At 33.5% G+C, this 21,327-nt stretch overlaps 1 protein-coding gene across 1 annotated transcript in view; it reads right to left on the bottom strand.

Moving 5' to 3' along the window:
• sxc (O-linked N-acetylglucosamine (GlcNAc) transferase sxc) overlaps positions 1–21,327 on the bottom strand; it is a 118,536-nt gene that overhangs the window by 6,022 nt on the left and 91,187 nt on the right. Inside the window, exons 13-20 of the mRNA XM_089252845.1 lie at positions 17,062–17,241; positions 14,764–14,913; positions 13,223–13,312; positions 6,481–6,606; positions 6,092–6,379; positions 1,525–1,710; positions 1,104–1,256; positions 443–819 (exon numbers count right to left, since the gene is read on the bottom strand). Of these exons, the coding sequence (XP_089108971.1) occupies positions 443–819; positions 1,104–1,256; positions 1,525–1,710; positions 6,092–6,379; positions 6,481–6,606; positions 13,223–13,312; positions 14,764–14,913; positions 17,062–17,241 (1,550 nt within the window). The remainder of the gene's footprint in view (positions 1–442; positions 820–1,103; positions 1,257–1,524; positions 1,711–6,091; positions 6,380–6,480; positions 6,607–13,222; positions 13,313–14,763; positions 14,914–17,061; positions 17,242–21,327) is intronic.

The following is a 21,327-nucleotide window of genomic DNA, read 5'->3' as shown; positions in this document are numbered from 1 at the left end:
GCGCCGAATCCTGGGAAGGAGGCCTCAAGCTAATTCTATTTGCAACCCCAAGAAATAAAATTACGGGAGGACAAATGATGTCATTGAAAAGTCAGCCTCTATTGTGATGCAACTTCAAAGTTTAAGGGAAAATTGTTTTTGATGCAAGATGGCGCAGAATTTAAAAATTTTGGGCGTTTTTGTAGCAAACGAGGGGGAAATTGTCGTAGTTTGTAGCAATTGCAGATTTTCCACTCCTGTTGTATGAATTAAGTTTGTTTTTTCCAACTTTTACTGGAGTATTCATTCATTTTCTCATGAGCTGACTTAAGGATTCCTTAAAAATATTTATCTAGTAAAAGAAAAAAAAAAAAACTTCAGCACAATGTCGATTTCTTTCAACAAGTGAAAGAACACAAGTGTATAAAAAATTTTTGGTTTGGAAAAATAAAGTAACACCTACTACTCTTTGTCTGTTCCTAATCTGACTGCTATGTCTTCATATTCTTGTTGGGTGTGCGCTATAAGTTCCGGAACACCAAGACAGGTCAGCTGCGATGAAGCAACTCTAGATGCCAGGGTTTCCCCAGCTAGAGTAACCATAGGGGTGCCAGCCCATAGCACATCCATACCAGTTGTATGTCCATTGCACAGCGGTGTGTCTAGACACAGATCAGCCAATTGTCCACGTCTTACATGCTCTTCTTTGGCTGCAACATTTGAGAATATAATACGATTTTGTGCAAGCCCCATTTGAGTAGCAGAGGATAAAATGTTTGGTTCACCGACAGCTGGGAATCTGAGAAGCCATAGAACACTGTTTGGCACCCGCTTCAAAATCTGCATAAAAATGAAAATGTTTCAAAACTAATACTTATTTTTAAACATTAATTTATTTTCACAGAATATTATCTTCACTAGTTTTTACAGTGGTTACGGAAAAACTTAAATAAAATTATGGACCTATACTGATGTATAATTTCAACATATAGGCATGCCTGATAAATGAACATGTTTTTGTCACTCATATTAAACAACTTCGTTAAAAAACGTAAACTAAGAAAATGCCGTTCTTTACTTGTAAGGGTAACAGTGTATCACATAGCAATATCAACTATACTCACGTTTACCCACATCTGTAAAGTAACCGGATCTATTTTGTACAACTGATTAAAATTGCAATACACAATAGCATCTTCAGGTAGCCCATATTGTTGTCTAGAAGTCACAAGAATACTTTTAGGGGCCTCTTCACCAGTAGCAGCTTTGTTGTTAATCTGAAGGGCAGAAAAATAAATAAATCTGACAGCTAAGAATAAATAAATTTAATTCAAATGCTTACTAAATGAAGTAGACTTAGAAAATTATATATGACAAGGAATCACTAAATATGAACCACATTGTGCTGATTATTTATGGTTTTCAAACTTGCCCAATTAGACAACCAACAATTTTGTGAATGTGATGCATTTACAGCATTGCAAAGTGGTTTTGAGTGAATTTAAAAATTTCAGTTTTGCAATAAGCTGTTTCTTCTTCACATACCTGATTGGTGGCTAAGCCATTCTGCACAACAACACCATTAACAGATGTTTGAACTTGACCAGAACTAATCATATTTTGAACAGGCATAGTTGGTAACTCAATGACAGTCTTCACCACTTCTACTTTTTCAATTTCAGCGTCTTTCTCAGATGCCATTGTTGTCTTCACTGCAACTTCTCGTATTTTCTTAAAATGGGACAAAAGAAATAAAGAATATAGAAGGATAAAACAATTACAGGTGCATGAAAAAAATTGGAATCTTCTTGCCTGATACAAATGAAAATAACAAGAGAAATATCACACATCCTACGACCTGGATTACACTATAAAACTTACATAGACAAATCTAACCAAAAGGCTTATTGGTTACATTCGTCAAGTTTTTCAAAAAAAATTATAAACTTATAGTGTAATTCCGGCTACTCGTTTTGACACATTAACACCTTCTGAACCAGGGTTGGGGTTTTGGATATCCGAAACTGGTTTTGGACAGGACACGCGGGATAAACTGTCCAAAAGTGTCTGAAACTGTCTAAAACCTCCAAGTTTCAAAATGTTATGTGGAAACCTTTTGGATTTTTTTTTTTTTTTCATGATACTAACATATTACAAAAAATACTAGCAGAAAATAAAACTAAATCAAAAATATTTCAAAAAGGTGTCATTTGTTTTTTTTCCCTAAGTAAACTTTCACCAAATTGATGGTTTTAAGTTGGAAATCTGATAGTAAATTAATATCACGTACATAACTGTTTAAATATAAACACTGTTTTCAGTTTGTCATAAATGTTATTTCTACTCCACATCTTATTTTTCATGTATGATTATGAAACAAGTACTGTATTTAGTACAGTGATTGTCCAAAACCCTGCCGAATCTCCCCAAACACTTTTCTTTAAAAAATATATTAGTTTTTATTAGATAGCAATATAATGATACAGGAATGGTGTAGTGTTTATTTGATGCAAATTGTTCTGTTTTGACTTTTCAAACTTTTTTTTTTAATTTTAAATAGATTTTTCTATTTTACATTCTCAATTTTTAAAAACTAATTATAAATAAAGGAAAATATATCTGAAGAAAATGTGGCCACTATGTAGCACCTACTCATGACTAACAAAACACAATTTCACAAACACTGATTACGCCTATATGATGATAAAAGACTTCAAGACCCAAAGTTTTTGTTAAATTTAAATTGCTGCGGTTATGAGGCTAGGAGCTAATATTTTACCGAATAAATTCAAGCTATATTTACAATTCTATCATTCAATACTATCAATACAATACAATTGTACAATTCATACAATTACAATTCTAACATTCAATACGAAAAACACTGGAAGATGGCTTATCAAAAGACTGTCTTTAACACATTGTTTTTTTTATTTTCATGTCGCCCAAGTTATGCATCAATTGAAAGAATATTTTCAAATTTTATTATCTTAGAAATCATTTTAGCACAGATAGGGCAGCTAAATTAGTTATGTGTTATATCGAATGTTAAAAGGTGCAGCTGCGCTTGATTATTAGTGCTCGATTATTACGTAACTTTAATTTCATTCTGTAGTCATATCTATTGTTTTTTTCTGATTTCCATGCAACAACTTTTTATCCCATTCTTGTATCTTTCATGTTTTCATAAATATAATATCTAACCTCAAGACAGTTCAGTTTCAATTGTTTGATAACCTGATAGTCATATAACCCTTTGCACATACTGTTCTGAATTAAAATTTTATATTTAATGTAATTTCAATATTATAATATAATTTATATAATATAAAGTTTATTATTTGATTATAGAAGTTACTTCTTCATCAAATTGCAAAGTTTTTCACTTAGTTATAAATATGAGATTTTGGACAGATTAGGACAGTTTTGGACAGGAGAGTTTTGGACAGTACGATTTTATATTTTACCGTACTATCCAAAATCTTGTCAACTCTGGTAAACATTGTTTATGCCTATTCATGCCTTAAAAATACAGAAGACAACTGAATGCTATTGGGTAGCATCAGAATCACCAAACTTAGAATAGGCCTATGTATCCATCCAACTGCTTTGCAATGCAAACTGCTGTTTCACCTATTTGCACCATAATTTTGAATGATGAATGCTAGTTACTGTCCAAGACCATGAAGAGTAATAAATACAAAATTATTTTTTTTTCAACCAGCAGAAGTTTTTAATGACTACTATATTTATTGAACCCTCAAACTAAGCAAATGAACAACTAATAAATCAAATGGTCCACATACACCCCGTCCCCAAATAACCTTTAAAGCGATTACAATTGAGATATTTGTAATATTTGGCAATATATCAAGGATTCCCTGCTCAAATAAAATCAATTACATAAATTTTATTGATAGGATTTGTGGTAAAAAGTAGGACGAAACCGAGCAAGTAGGACATTTTACTGAAAAGTAGGACGAGTGGGAGCCCTGCAAATGGTTGCTTGTTGCACACCTCTAGCCAGTTTAATTTCTGACCTCACAGCAAAAAATCATATCTCTTGATTAAAATTCTTGTACTGAAATGGGTATTCCACTACCTCTTTAATTTTGGTCTAACTTTTTGAAACACCCTGTATTGTTTTCAAATAAAAAAAAAACATTCAGAAAGTGACAAAAAATTCATAAAATGAAAAATAATTTACACTCTTCGTTTCTCTCTCCAACCCTTTGCATATACTGTTTTGAATTTCAAAATTTTATTATATTTAATGTAATTAATAATATAATATAATTTATATAATATAAAGTTTAATTGATTGTAATTTGATAAAGAGGTAACTTCTATAAAGTTTTTCACTTATAGTTATAAATAGGAGGTTTTGGACAGTTTTGGACAGGAGGGTTTTGGACCGTACTATCCAAAACCTTGCCAACCCTGTTCTGAACAGAATTTTTTCACAAGGGTTGACAAGGGCATTCTGTTTTTACTGTAGTAAATATAACAGCAGTACTACAATCTCAGGTAAGCGACCCCCCCATGAATACTTAATATAAATAACATGACCACACTGACTGAGATTCCAACTGAGTTGGAACAGATCTGTATTTTTTCAGCCGAGAAACCAGGAGTTAAAATTTGTTATTTAAGCACACAAGTTTATGAAGCTTTTATCCCGTGACAATCGTTATGTGCATGTATATATTTTGAAAGTGCACCCCCTTCCCCTGTGCCAAAACACATTGCGACTCGTATTAATGTTGGCAAGTACTTGGGCTTGAAGATTCAGATGTTAGCTGTGGATACATTAAGTAAGCCTTATAACATATAAAATACAGGGTCAAATTCAATGAGTAATGAATGCTTGTGGATTTGTCTACATTTGAGCATACTAAAAAAATCATGATTCCCCCTCCCCCTCCTCCAACTTTGAATTACCTAAAATATTTGGGGAGAAAAAAAAAGAATTGAATAAGAAATTTTATTATGAAATTAGGTAGAAAACTCAAGGGCAGTGCCTCCCTCTGTGGCAGTCTGAAATTTAAATTACCCACAAGGACAGATTTTGGCCAATTTTTCCCACAATTATAAGAAATCTCCCATGAGTTACTATCACTCGAAAATCCCCCTAATTAGTGAATCTAAATTCTGTACAAAACTGTACACAAACATAAAAAAGGGACATAATGAAAATAAAGATTTTTTTTTTCATTTGAAAAATGTGACAGTGTTGGCCATTGCCAGTTATTGCACAACAGTAGATTAATTATCTATTATTACAACACTCGTATCACAATCAATGTAAAAAAAAAATGTCACAGGGCCCAAAAACAGGACAGAAAAGACTAAATGGGATGCAGTCATGCAGGTCAGTACATCTTGTTCATTTGACTACTAAACCACACATACACCTCATTCATACTCCTCTGCGAAACTTCTAACGTGTTGGAATACGCATGAAGTTTGTTTCAGTGTAATGCTTATGTGTAGCCCCAAAGCAGAATATGCCGAATTCTGTGACGTACGCCGCAGAACAATCAGTGCTATTGTAGAACAATCGGGAAGAATTTTAGGAAAAATGTAGAAGACACAATTATGGGAATGGCAGAACATTTCCAGTCAGTCGAGGGCTCATTGCAGAACAATGCAAAACATTCTGCTTTGGGGATGTGTAGTACTGCCATCTCGCATCGAATTTTCTAACAATGTATGAGTGAAGTGTAATGATTGAATAATTGTACCGTTGAATGCCTATTGCTCTCTGTGGCGAGACTTCTTAAATAGAAGGTCAGCTGATTTGATTAAACTGAAGCTGGCTATTTGGCAAATTTGGTCCTTTCCTTGCCAAACTGCAACATTTCTATGTGATATGATGCAGTGCAATGGCTACAACTTACTTTGCATGTGGCGTCATCTTGGAAAAGAGAGATTTTTTTTCAGAGTATTATTCTTCTGGAAAATTTTTTCAAATACGTTTTCTGAGTCTGGTAGATGGAGCAGAAATTTTGGAGTTCGACCCCCCCCCCCCCCCCGTGAAAATCAGGAAAACTTGGTAGCTACATAATGCATGCAATATTTTTTTCTCATGCTTAAAAACAAAAATCCTTACTTTCACTTCAGCCTTCTCAATTATGGGAGACAAATCAGTGGCATTGACAATGCTCACATTATCAGGAACTTCACTTTTTCGACCCAAGCTGTCTTTGGCATCAAGTATTGCTCGTTCAATAAGATGAGGAAACATCTGTTTATGATCTCCAACAAAGAAAGTGTCTGGCATATATGCCAATTTCTCAGAATATTGGTGGGCCAAAGTTACAGGAGAAGTAACACGGTCAGATATAATGTAGTCCATAAAGGGTGCTCCACTGGTACCAGGGTATCCTAACCACATCACCTGAAACAAAATATATTATTTTATCTTTGTACACTTCAATTTAAGCTGTTTAAAACATTTTACCATAATAAAATTGGAGTAAAAATACCAAGTCTAATAACCTGAATTGGTGCTGGACGGAGTGCAAATATTTCGTTCCTTGCACCTTTGGTATAACCATTCATGTTGACCAAAATATGTATCCCATCTGTGAAAATACGATCTGCAGCTTTTCCATTACATGGAACCTTAAATAAAAGTTGAATTGCATAAGACACACACACATGTAATAAACAGCAAAATCTGTCAATATGTAGAGAAAAAAACCAGATTTGATTTTTAACTTCTTAAATCAATGTTCCTCAACCACTGTTGGCGATTTTGCCCAATTCATAAAGTCACTACAACTGACCCCGCTTATAGCATTCCCACTAATTTTCATAAATTTGACTTTCTTTCTATATTGATAATATTAATGTTTAAATTTTATGCAATTACTGCTTATAATATTTGCAAAGAATTACATCAGGCTTTTTCCTTCCTTGAAATCAGCATGTTTTTTCATTTTTTTCACAGGTAAAAAAAAGGAAAATGGTGCTTATTAGTATGGTAATTATTATCCATTATGTGAAAACTACAGATGGGGCTTTTCTGCTATGGCTAAACGCCAGTTATTTTTTCTGCATAAAAAAAATTAACTGAAAAGCACGCTATTTTTTTATTAGACAATTTCAGCATTTTTTTTCCTGCTCTCTCACTTTGTTCAACAATAGTGTGTGGAGCATAAACTGCCCTTACCACTGTTCACATACACCAGGGTGATCAAATTTGTGTCTCTGAATAAGGAGACTAACAGTTAACTAGGAAAAGTTCTCAGAAAGAACTAATTTTTTTCTTTGCAGTCTTATTCAAATTTTCTACACTAGATAGATTTGAAAAAGTGATTATTCTCATAGTGGTGTTAGATAATGTATAACAAAAGAATTAAACAATGGATTAATCCACTTCTGAATCTATTGACACAAAATCAAGCTGCAAAAGAATGACTGACACAAAACAAACTTGACAGATTTCAGATGCCAGCATCAAGTAGCATTTGAAAGCGGCTTTTCAAATATTTAAAAAAAAAAAGGTGGATTTCTTGACTACGTTCCTGAATTTAATTGCTCACAGAACCGCCATTACGATGCTCGCATAACCTTTGGAATTTCGGAAAATGAAGCAGCATAGTTCGTTTTTGCTCAGTACAGTTCGAGCAAAAATGTTTCAGAGCAAGTTAAAAAGAAAAGTTCCAAGTTTAAAAGGAAAAATAAAAATTAAATTTGTAGTGCTGTGGTGCAAAGGACTGGAAACTGATATTTTAGGCAAGAAAATGTGCATGTCATGATGTCATGCAAATTTTACAGAAACTTCATGGTTACAGCCTAACTTTGGCAAGAGGAAAAAAATTAATCATTTATGATGGATTTTTTGATAAAGGAAAACCTAGGTTCAAAGTTGCATTTTATATCAATCAAAAATGTAAGATTTATTTCTTGTTTATATAAAAAAACTATGGTCGGTGAAAGACCATACCTTATAATTTTTATAGACCAGATGTGGCAAACCCGTGGTACACCACAGTATCAGGAATGGCCCAAATGCTTTCCAAAAGTTAAGGAAATTCCATTTCATTTTTCAATGAGAGAAATTTTCCAAACTTAACTTGCTTTAAATCCGTTTCTTATGAATAGGGTGGTGTTGTAGGCTGCCAAACCTATATTCAGTATGGAAGGCACATTTAAAACAAAATTATGTGATGACTTTCTATTGAATGCATTTGTTTGGTTTTTCATCTTTGGGCATAGTTGTTGGACGTCCTATGTGTACGAGATTAGTATCATCTGCAGAGGAGAGACATTATATATGAGTCATTCCTACAAAAATGTGTACATTCCACATTTTTGAAATGAAAAATTCAAAGTTGAATTTCCAAAATAAAATTAATCTCAAATTATAGCCAATGACTCGAAGTATAAAATTTCATAAATATTTTTCACTTTTATTTTTTGGGTTTTATGACGGAAAGTCATGGATTTTGTCTATTTTCTGTTATGCAAACAAATATCGCTGTAAAAAATATATTATTTCTGTTTTTATCTCTAAAAATAATGAAATTAGCTTATTTCTTACACATATGCTGAAAAAAAAAAAAAAGTGTTTTTAAAAAATAGACTTATTTTCGGTTGTTTTGATGGTTTTTCATGATTTTTTTAACATAGCACATAGAAAAGTTTATTTTTTTGTATATTTAGCTACTCAAAATTAAAACTTATTCCTCACAGACGATGGGTTGGTAATTTATAATTTAACATTTAGTTTGAAATTTTCTTAACTTTTTTTTTGCCTGTGAACTGCAAAAATACTTCCCGTAACAGAGTGGGCAGAAATGTTTAACCGAGAGAAAGATATTTCAATCTAAATAGGCTACGCAAATACACTTATTTCCTCAAAAATTATGTACAAAATGTGATAGATGACTCAGAGACTCCTTTATAACCTTTGAATAATGTTCACCCCACAAGGAAATTTAAAAAACACATGCCTCCCCCCCCCCCGTAGTTTAAATGTTGGTCTCGTAAAATGTTTAAAATCTGGTCAAAGTATATACTGGGCTTGCTTAGCCATATATATATATATATATTAAGTTAGAGCCTTAGATCTGTGCCCCCGTCAGAGATTTTGATGATTTGTACTATTTAACTTTCGTATTTAACTGAAAAAAAACATGGAGAATGTGGTAGAGGGTTTAAATTAAAATATAAAAAAAATCTTAAAACTTCAAAACCTCTTAAGTTTTAATGGCCAATGTTCCCAATCAGGATCATCAGTTTTATTAATTGCAAAAAAATATTTTTCTTGCATAAAAACACTTGATCTTCTTCCCCTGAATGCATGAGATTCTAAACTTAATTTACAAAACAAAAATTTCATTTATTTCAGAACTTACGCCATACATTTAATTTTTTTTAAATCATATTTTTAAGGAGAATAATATTTAATTTTTTTTTGTTTTGATTTCAATGTTTCTATGAACACGGTCCAGAAAACATACAAGAATTTTTTTTTCATTAATTTTATGGTTGATATCTCCAAATTAAAGGTTCAGTACAGGAAATAAAAAAATAATTAGAAAATCAATTCAAATCTCAATTCCGCTGGTAAAAGGTAAAGGTTATGTAAGAAAACTTTACTTTAAATCAGTTTTAATTCTGTTGCATTGCTTGAGTTTTTGGAAGATGTAAGGAGTGGACAAATTAGTCTAAATTATTTTTTGATAATAAATTTAAATGTGATTGATGAAAACTTTTATATTTTGAAGCATATCTCTGTACACTATCACTGGATGTTGATAGAGATGAGAAAAAAAAATCAAATTATTTATGATAATGACGTAACAGAGTGGACAACCGACAGTGAAAAATCTGGTACTAAAGACATAACATGAATCTTAAGTCGTCTTTTAAAAGTCAAATCCAAATATGTTGATCACACAAGCATTAAAAGTAAGCTTTTTCAATGAGCTCAAAAGTGTTATATATATTTTTATAATTTTATCTGTTTCATTCACCTATGACACACATATAAAATATGATTCCAAGTTTTTTGGAAAACAATATCCAGAGAATTTGCACCAAGACTGTAATTTTTTTTAAGCTGGGGCAGCCAGATTTTGAGGTTATGCCCCCAAAGCAGAATGTTTAGCACTGTTCTGCGACTAGCCCTTGGAAATGTTCTGCGGTAAAAATCCCCATATATGTAATAGTGTTTTTTGCGCTTTTTCTAAAAATTCTTCCAAATTGTTCTGCAGCAGTGCTAATTGTTCTGCGACGTACGTCACAGATTTTGGCACATTCTGCTTTGGGGGGTTATGCTACAAACAATGATTTAAAAAAAAAAATTAGATAATATTTGAAACAGATTGAGAAATGTCATATGACAGAATTAAATAAACAAGAAAAAAATTAGTAACTACTAGAATACGCTGAAATTTTCTAAAAGAAATTATGAAGTCTCAGAAACAGTTTATACATTTTTTGAGAATGACCATATCCAGGAATTCTTGACGGATGGGGGTTGCCAAGCCCTCTTACGAAGTTCACTGGGAGGCAGTGCCGTCTTAATGCATGGGCATGGCCCGGGGGCCTCAAGAGAAGAGGGGCCTCACAAAAATGAGATCCGGTTTAAAATTTCTGGGATTTACCAGGTAGGGCCTCCGAAACACTACTTGGCCCAGGGGCCCATGCTACTCTTAAGATGGCCCTGCTGGGAGGGCAGGCATTCCGAGTCCTCAGGCTCTGGTGTCTATGCCCAACATGATGTAGGTAAAATGAACTTCTGCCGATGCTGTACATACATAATCTACATTGCAATAATTCAACTAATGCCAGAAACTGAAAATGATCTTGATTGTAGCACGACTTCCACACAGGTTGACCACCTATATATTATAGTTATTTCCCGCTTATAACGTTTTTTAATTGAGGTTTCTATAAAAACGTCGTAACTGTGCTCGACTGACATGATTAGGTGAGCAGGATACTTAAGAAATTTTTATTTGTATGAAAAGAATTTTAGCCATGTTAGCAATGGACATTAGTACAGCACTTGCTATCTCTGAAACGAAGCAGTTGATGTGAAAGTTATAAAAGATTGAAACTTATCAAATACAGTAAAACCTCGTTAAGTCGTCATTTTTCGTCAGACCCTTCCAGTTCTCATAGACCACAATGTTATTAAACTCTTGTTTACTCATCACTATGAAAAAGTTTGAGAAAGAGGAACAGACTATTTTTATGGCTCCCATCAAAAAAAGAGCTTGTTAACAGCATTGTCATAAGCTTAAAAGTCACCTTAAAATCCTACATACCCAAACAGAACAGTTTAAGTAACGAAAGTTACACTGGAGAAGTTCATTTGCCATTTTTGTTTCAAGTCAAAGTGCAACAGGAATAATCATAATAAATAATCATAGAAAGCATGGGCTCTACTAATTTAGGGCTTCAAATTTAAACAAAATATTTTTGTTGAAAAAAGTAGACATTCTTTCCCAAGTTGAGGTCTTCTGTTTACTTTTCCCTACCCAGGGCCCCTCCACCAAGTCAAAAGTGTTTGAGATTACTTTGTAGTTGCATGATGAACTACTGATGAAGAATTCAAACACTAAAATTAAATTTGATGTATATGTAAAATTAATGTGCAATAGAGTTTCTATTATGAAGAAAAGCTACCTATTCCAACAGTTGCTCTGTTAGTCTAAATTAAAAATTGCTAGTATATAAATCAAAGTGTGCAGTACATTTTACCACAATAATTTAAGTAATAAAAGAGATAAAGATAAAAAATTGCTATTATTTTTTCTTGCGCAATCTGTGAATTTTATTAATATTGTTATTTTGATTCATACTTTAATAAATGTCATATTACTTTAAATTTATACGATTTTCACAACATTGTACATTAAAACTGGCGGAACTCCGCTAAAGCCATCATAATTTTTCAATAACTTGAGGTGACGACTTATTGAGGTTTTACTGTATGTGATATACTGAATAAAATAGTCTAAACAGGTTTTTATTTCATCTTGGTCATCAGCAGGTATGCAAATTATTTCTTTCATTTCCTGCTTATCTACAGATTTTTTTTCCAGCTCTTGATTTTTCGCTATTGCTTCAAGATATTCTAACAATGTCTTGGAGATAATGTCCCGTTTCTTGAAAAAGTTACTTTTTTAAAGTTTAGATAGAAATTTTTAATTGAAGTTAAGTGGCCGAGCCATAGACAATTTTTAACTTCATATTTTGACATGTCATTTACCATTTAATTTTTTTATACTCTATATAATAAACTGAAGAGCCAAAAAAACTGGTACAGGCATGTGTATGCAAATAAAGATATATGGAACCAATCAGAGTACGGCGCTGCGGTCGGCAACGCCTATATAACACAACAAGTATCTGACATAGTTGTTAGATCGGTTACTGCTGCTACAATGGCAGGTTATCGAGATTTAAGTGAGTTTGAAAGTGGTGTTATAGTCGGCGCACGAGAGATGGGACATAGCATCTCCGAGGTAGCGATGAAATTTGGATTTTTCACGTAAAATTAAATCTATGACATCGCTGCAGCCGGTAAAAGATCATGCAAGAATGGGACCAACATCAACTGACGAGAATCATTAAATGTGCAACCCTTCCGCAAATTGCTGCAGATTTCAATGCTGGGCCATCAACAAGTGTCAGCGTGCGAACCATTCAACGAAACATTATCGATATGGGCTTTCGGAGCCAAAGGCTCACTCGTGTACCCTTGATGACTGCACGACACAAAGCTTTACGCCTCCCCTGGGCCCGATAACACAGACATTGGACTGTTGAGGACTGATCACCTGCACCCATTCATGTCCATTGTGCATTCCGACGGACTTGGGCAATTTCAGCAGGGCAATGCGACACCCCACACATCCAGAATGGCTACAAAGTGGCTCCAGGAACACTCTTCTGACTTTAGACACTTCCGCTGGCCAACTAAATCTCCAGACATGAACATTATTGAACATATCTGTAATACCTTGCAACATGCTGTTCAGAAGATATCTCCACCCCCTCTTATCCTACGGATTTATGGACAGCCCTGCAGGATTCATGGTGTCAATTACTTCCAGCACTACTTCAGACATTAGTCGAGTCCATGCCACATCGTGTTGCGGCACTTCTGCGGGCTCCCGGGGCCCTACACGATATTAGGCAGGTGAACCAGTTTTTTTGGCTCTTTAGTGTACTTTTCTCCCTATGAAAGGAATGATTGAAAAAGTAAAACATGTACCTGGGACAAATCAACGAAATGATGTGCCTCTGCAGCTATTTTCGATCGGAATGTTGTTCCATCATCAGGACTGAGAGCATAACAGAAAATCTATTGAAAATTTATTTGTATTACTATATTATAAAAGTGAAATATAAAGTAATAATGGAATATATGGCTACAAACAGCTCAATGAATTATTCCCCATTCAATACTGGCTATCGAAGTATATGCCAACACTTTAAGAATATAAAATTTTCAGTGAATTAATTTTCAAAATATTCAAGCAATTTTTCATGAAATAAGAATGGCCCAAAATTTAATATTTTACTGTATAAACTCTACTAACCACTATAGTAACTAAGTTCAACTGTTTCATAGCAAAGGCCTGCAGTTCTGTTGATATTGACCTCTAGATTAAAACCCCTGTTTATGGTTCAATGTTTATGGAGATTATGATACAAAATAAAAAAATAATATGTTGTGATATTAAATACAGTAGACTCTCGCTAATCTGGCACATATCAGACCAGGATGTGCAGGATTACCAAAATCGCCAGATTACTGGAAGTCAATTGAAAAAATCTTTTTAACTAATATAAACTGCACAGACATAAAGTGACATGTTTTCCTCCTCTATGCTTGAAAAAAACCTGTCTAAAAAATGCTGGATTACTGGACGGGTTGGATCAGCGCACGACCCGACCATTAAGAGTCTGTTAATTTGATCAGTTTATCCTCTTACAATAAAGTAAAATTAACGAGGCTTAACAAATAATTTTGTTAAGCCTTCCCAACCCCTCAGTTTGATACTTCAGTATGAAGAAAATGAAATAAGTGACAAATAAGCCACTTCTTGTAATCACAATAAGTTATCAGATTATCCTTACTTTTATAGAGGTACAAAGGTAACAGTGCACATGACATTTTATTGGCAAACCATTGATCCTAGAGGCATATCTCCAATTAGAAAAAGCATCCAAATAACATGTAGTACTCAGATATGTCATTCATATTGCAAGTGGTTGTATTAGTTATTGAAATTATCAAATTTAGATCAAAATTATCAAAATAAAAATGTTAACCTTTATACAAACACCATGTTTCTCCTGATGTGACAAAAAAATTATGTTTCCCAGTAAGATATTCGAATTCCAAAAAAGGAAAATTACCCACATTTAATCTGGTTTTTCCCTCTTTTTTTCAAATATCTCACTTAGAAACATGGAATATTTTTTGTTAGTATCAGAAGAAACCGGGCAACAACTTTCTAATTCGGTTTTTGAGCACAGTTTGTATAAAAAGTTCATTTTTATTTTAATAATTTTAATTTAAATTTAATAATTATAACCACACAACCCCTTGTAACATGAATGACATCTGAGTACTAATGTTATTTGGATACTTTTTCTAATTGGAAGCATGCCTATAGGATCAAGAATTCACCAGAAAAATGCCCCCAATATGCCCTTTTCCCTATGCATCCTGTATATCTTTTGAATAAAAATTTCAAAGATGGGCACTTACAAACAACAAAATTGATTTTAAAAAACTTTTCTCACCTCCACTCTGTCTCTATTGTGCATTCCAGGCACACTTTGCATCAAATGCGATGTGGGATGATTTCCAAAATCAGAGCTGACATAGCCAATCCGAAGATGACCCTTGAGTTCTTTTGAATGCTGATACATAGCTTTATGAAGTACTTGAATCTATTATTGAAAAGTGTGTTGCAAAAAATGCAACGATTAACAATTTAAATTTGGAAATCATCAAGACAACTCTTGACATATGCATGTTGGGGTTCTTCTCATATCTCAGCATTTCAAAGTAATAGATAAAAAATACCACTTTTCAACTCCATGGCATTTTAGAAAATATTCTTAGAACCGCCTCGATAACCCCTCATAAGTCTAATTTATTGCAAGCATTCATTTAAACATGCAATCTTGGATACTGGTATGTCCATTACTACTGGAATGTCAACTACTTATGGCAGAAGGAAATGACAATCACACAATTAAATTGCAACTACTTGTTTATAGTCTATTAGGGGTCATTCAAGTATTACGTCAGCATCGGGAGGGGAAGGGAGGCTCTCAGATTTGCTGACTTTTGATGGGGAGGGGGGTTTGAAGGTTGCATACATCATCAACCACCTCTTTTTGAAGATATGAAATATTCTAAGCTGCTGACGAAATTTTGCTAGGAAGGGGGGGGGGGTCAAAAATGGCTAAAAATCTGCTTCTGCTTATGTAATACTTGAATGACCCCTTATGGTACACCCAATAACGATAAAAAAAAATTATCTAAAGAAATTTTTCTTAATCAAAATCTTAAAATGCAAAGGATTAACCCCCATCACTTCCCAAACCTGTCCTGAAGTCCATTTCGGAGCAGCAAATTATAGGATTTGGAGCAGTTTTTGAGCAGATATTTATAAATTGAAGCAGAGAAATCAACTTACAAGAATATTTTTGTTAACCCCCCACCCCTTTTCTTGACTGTGCAGGACTATCATTTTGACTTTTTCTGAAAGGGGGGGGGGAGAGCAGAAGAGCTCCCCTGCAAATGACGGGCCTGTGCAGTTTTATTATCAAACATCTTCTAATCAGCTTGTTTTTGGTGTTTCAGGCTTTTGACATCTTGTTTGAAAGAGTGGCTGTCATAAAATTTTTCACACCAGTCTATTTAAGAGTTTTGTTTACTGGGGGCACTATTTGCTGTCTGTAACAGCAGCAGTTCAAATGGGCTAAAAATTTTCTAAAGTTTTTAATTTTTTTTATACTCTGACAAAAATTGTTGCAAAATGAGAGAGAATTTCAGAAGAATCAACATATTTGGCGAATCAACACTCGTTATTTGGCAAACTTGCTAATTAGCATTCGTAATACGGCAGACTTGCTCTTTTACTTGCGGAATGAAATTTTTTTTTTCACGAAACAGATTTGGCGCAACGACGATCGACTATAGTAATTTCTGCTGCTTGCAATGGTGAATTTTTTCTTTTTTAGAAAACGGAAACTGAATCACATTTGCACTTTGAAGTTGAAAGACCATTGCAAACCATCTTCAGCTGCACAATCACAAATATTATCGGGTTTTCGCGCTGGAAAGCCAGATGAGGGACAGATAGTTTTAATAAGGGCAGCAGTTATACCAATCCGATTTTTGAGGACAACGTCAAGCGCGGGAACTTGCTGAGAAAATTTGAAAATTGATTCGAAAAAAAATATCTGCTATCTTTTCTTTAATTTCGAAAACTTTTCTGAACTTCCGGCAAATCTTCTAACGAGAGACCAGATAGATTATCGATTCAACATGCTTGTCGTACTTTAAAAAAAACTGTCTTGGGGTAAAGTTGTGAAGAGTAAATAAAATCTAATATTTTTTGTATTGCAAATTTCCGTTCAAATGTAAAAAATACCTCTGTAGTGCTTACAAAGCACACATGGTTAGCCCACGAGTTTTTTTTCCTAACATTGTACTTTACAGTGTAATCAAACTACTTTCCAACAGACACTTCTATTTTGTCAAGGTCACAAGGTAACATGACTATAGAAGATAGGACAGGGGGGTGCGTACAAAGAAATAAAACAAGCTTTTCTCAGAAAGAATCGTTTCGCAGCAAACAGGAACCAAAATTTTTTGCCGTCCTTCCCGAAATTTCAGACATACAAAGGCAAAATTTGCTATTTGGCATAGAAAAATATGGAAATACACCAATGGGGTGCAAGATGTTAATTTCGGAGCAGAGTTCCCCTGCCACGAGTGCTTGCATAGTGAAAAGTCACAATCAAGATGTATGAAGACATCCGTGAGACTACACGCGAGCATTTCAGGGTTAAAAAAATACGTACCTTTTCCAAGCATAAATTTGCATGTCTCGCAGCAATAGCTTTTCTGAATTCATGGGACAATGGATACAGCATACTATGGTGAGGATGGACAGAGGGTAGCCTGTTTTTTTCGAGTTGATCAGCAACTATAGAAACAAGCTTCTTCATGCGTATTTCATAATCTGTCCAGTCACACACAATCTATTCAAATAAATAGATAAGAGAAAACCAAATCAGAGAATTGCATCCAGAATCAATAACAGAAGTTTATGCAGGATGGTAACTATCGACAGCCCAATAATTACACACGTGATTACTTGTGAAAAACTAATATCGAAAAGTGTTTTCCGTTTTTCGATCTGAACCATAATTAATGAGTTACAACGCTTCAAAAATTGATGATGTCACTTAAAAATCCGGCCAAATTCACCAAACGTACACTAAATGTATAACTTGGCGTTTTTTTAAACTGCACAATGATATAACCCTATGCAATCGAGAAAGTAAACCCGGGGATGTACCACCTTCTGATTCTTAATAAGAATCCGCTTCTTAACTATGGATTTGATCTTTAGTTAAGAATCGAGAGAGAACTTTGCTACCACATTCTTAACTAAGAATCGTTTTTGTTCTAGTTAAGAATCGAGTTAAGAACCAAGGCTACCCACTTCTTAGCTTGATTCTTAGTAAACATTTTTTTTCTTCTATGCGAGATAGCTTAAATTCTTTCTTTAATAGAAGCTTTTTTATGATTCATATTTTAAAAAATGGAAAAAAAAATTAACAATGCATTTTTATTTCAAAATAAGGAATTCGTCAGACTTTTTAAGTTATCGAAAAGTTATCTGAAGGTTGTGTGGGAGAGTTGAAAACAGTGTTAAGAGTCTATATACAGCACATATATGTTGATAATAGTGATATAAAATATCGGATTATTTCAATAAAGTTTGATAAATTTTGCTACATTTATCACATTTACCAGTGATTATGCATAATTTTCAAATATTTTTTGGAACAATTATTGAATATTTCCACATATTTTTGAAAATTTATGCATTTTTTCAAACTTTAAAATTCGAAAAATTCTAACGGATGATGAAACATCAAAGTTTGAGAAAAAATGCCATAAATATTTCTGCAAAATTTCATAATTTTTTGGTGTAGTATATATAGGTTTCTTTCAAATCTTAAACGGATGAGCTCAAAAACTGCAATTTGTGAATATCGCGTTCAAAGCGTTTTTTCTTGTTCACATTTACACTATAATTCATTAATTTTTAGTTTTATTTTGGAAAAAAAAATTAACCCGTAAACAAAAAATTTTTTGCATCCGATTTTCACGATTGAATGAAATATTTTTTAAAGTCATGTTTGAAAATTTGACTTCAGGGGTCATGACACCCCTTAAATCATAGTCTCCTAAACTTTTTGTTCCATCGCCCCCTTCATCAGAAATTTTTTCCTCTCATCGCCCCCCCCCCAACTCAAGCAAACCCATAGGATCAGTAGGTTTTATTGCCCCCTTGGACCATTCCATCCCCCCCCAGGGGACGATATTGCCCACTTTGGGAAACACTGCCTTAAATGAATAAATGATCTCCAATAATTTTAAGATGAGTTTTTTTTCCAGTTACAATTCAGAAGTTCTGGAAGATTTGCATGTTGCATCACAGCTTTTGATTGAAATTCTGCAACACAATTAACAGAGTAACACAACAAACATAATGAATGAGATCGATCACAGTTACAAATTGTCACGATTAAAGTTTAACAATTACAGTTTAAAATTTTTACGGCATCTCACTTAAGTCATGAATGTGCGTATGAAACAGTAGGCCCTATTCAACACCATATTTGGAGCATCAGACAATAAAGACATGCTGATAAAAAATTCTCAAATTTTGAAAATTTAGAACCAGGGAGGGGGGGGGGGTGATCATGATTTTTCGGAAAAAAATTAAGAAACCAAATACACATATAAGAGCAACGGGGCGGCAAAATCCTGAAGTCTGTCTCTGTTAAGAGGGGTCCCAGGGCAATTGCCTCCTTTCCTGAAATGACAAGCACAATTATTTTCAATTGGTCATTTGTTTTGGTGCAGTTTTTTGGCATGAAAATGTGACTCGATGAATAATCAAAAGAAAATATCCGAGAAACCACTAATTATTTTGAATATGCCAATTCATAAAATGACTAGCTTGATTGAAAGTTTCTGATCGAAGCGTTATTATTTTAGCGCTTTCACAAGTCACCTTTGTCAAGCTACCATATTTGCAATCTTCTTTGAAGTTTATTACACATGACTGTTTTTCAATGAGATTTTAAAATAACTCAAAAAATATTGTCTTTTTCCATTGATCAATATGTAATCTGATTAAAATGACTGTGTATAAAACCGATCGCGTAGTAAACAGAATGCACTGTATGCACCTTTCCAAAAAAATGTTGACCTGACAGTGAAAGAGAACAAATTACCACATTTTGGCAAAAAGTATTGATTTGGTTAAAAAAAATTTCAAGTAGATCTCATTTGGCTAACACTTTAAAAATCTGGTGATAAATTTGCCAATATAGTGGATAAACTAATATGTAATTACACGTAACAACAAGGTTATAGTATCACACTGTATTGAGAGTAAAAGTGCCAATCGTTAAGGAAGAAGGTCGAATTTGTCTTCTAATATGATTGAATATTTCAGTTCACTTTTTAAGAAGTGACAACCCGCTGCTGGCGGAGAAATGCACTTTGGTTCGGTGTTTGGCATATACCGTTAGAAAAATGACACGCCACAAAATTTTAAAAGCTTATAACTCATTTAATAATCGTCCGATCGAAAAACGGAACACTTTTCTGTATTAGTTTTTTACAAGGAATCACGTGTGTAATTATTGGGCGGTCGATAGTTACCACCCTGTATAGCTGCAGCTAATGAAAAATTAAGTCATATGTATTATGCATACAAGCATTGAATTAAAAAGAGTAATTTTGCTATATCTGAATTTTTACATTTCTAAAACAGAAGGAATGATAGCTACATTGCCATGGAACTTGACACTTCAAAATGTTTTGTCTTCAACCAACATTTGTACTACCTCCTGATGATCAGCACCAACCTTTCAAATGACTACACTTTTCATTAATCTCATATTTTTGTACTAATTATTGCTTAGTTGCATACCTTTTGTGTTCATTCAAATGCCATGTGATCAAAACTGTTTAAATTTGACTTATTAGTTTGTGGTGAAGGAATTATTGCAAGAAAGGAGTGGAAATATGGAGACTTGGTAGGTGTTTTGCAACCTTGTAAGAAGCAAAGTCGATGGACTGACCTCAACTATACGAGGTTCTTCATATTTTTAGTTCATTTTTTCTATTGAAGACCATGATCATGAATCAGTTAATGTAGGGTGTCGGACCTGCAAGGGTTTTCTATCGAAGAAGAATCATTATAAGGTTTTTGAAAGGCACACAGTATTTTCCAATCTATATTTTTGGGACTAACAAATGCTCTCCATTCCGCATTTAAAAATCCTTATCGATGATATTTTGATAAATAACACAACCTATAATGCTTTTGTCATCTAAAAACTAATATAGAAGGATGTCAATTCAAAATCTTTGAAAAATGAGCACAAATTACTTTCCACACTTTATTTTCTCATTTTTTATAAATATATATATTTTTTAATAAACTTGAATAACTGCTTTGGTTGTAACTTTTACTACTCAAGAAATTTGATTTTTATTTTTCTGATAAATGTTAATGATCTATAACCATTACCTTATTTTGTCTTTTACCCTAAACACTAGAAAAAATATTGCAGGGAAAATAACCCGCCTATGAAATTTCGCAATCTTAGAATGGCAGGATTAATAAAACAAATATAAATTAATCTCCACCCACTAAAATCAACCAATTTATAAAAAAAATTTATTCTCAGTAACAAAAATTGATTTCCTGTGCATCAATAAATATATAAGAAAAGGGGGGGGGGGGGTAATAATGCCATGGCTTACACTTTTGATGAGTCACTTTGCTTACAGGGTCATATGTTTACTTTCAGGCATGTCCCATTAACAAGGTTGGATGCACCTACCACTTCTGTGGTGGACATCTTGTTTAACAAATATCTCCATTGATAAGGGTGATACACAAGGACATAAATTTCCTAGACTAAGGCTTAACAGCTTTAAAGTTGCATATACAGTAAAACCTGGATAAAGCGGAGTGTCCTCAGTTTTAATGTGCAATGTTGTGAAAATCGTATAAATTTAAAGTAAGATGA

Source organism: Pholcus phalangioides, unplaced genomic scaffold (genome assembly GCF_987345545.1).
Source record: "Pholcus phalangioides strain wild (caught in Gottingen) unplaced genomic scaffold, Ppha-v1.0 ptg000031l_1, whole genome shotgun sequence".
Classification (NCBI taxonomy): domain Eukaryota; kingdom Metazoa; phylum Arthropoda; class Arachnida; order Araneae; family Pholcidae; genus Pholcus; species Pholcus phalangioides.
This window is presented reverse-complemented; position numbering and strand designations above follow the sequence as displayed.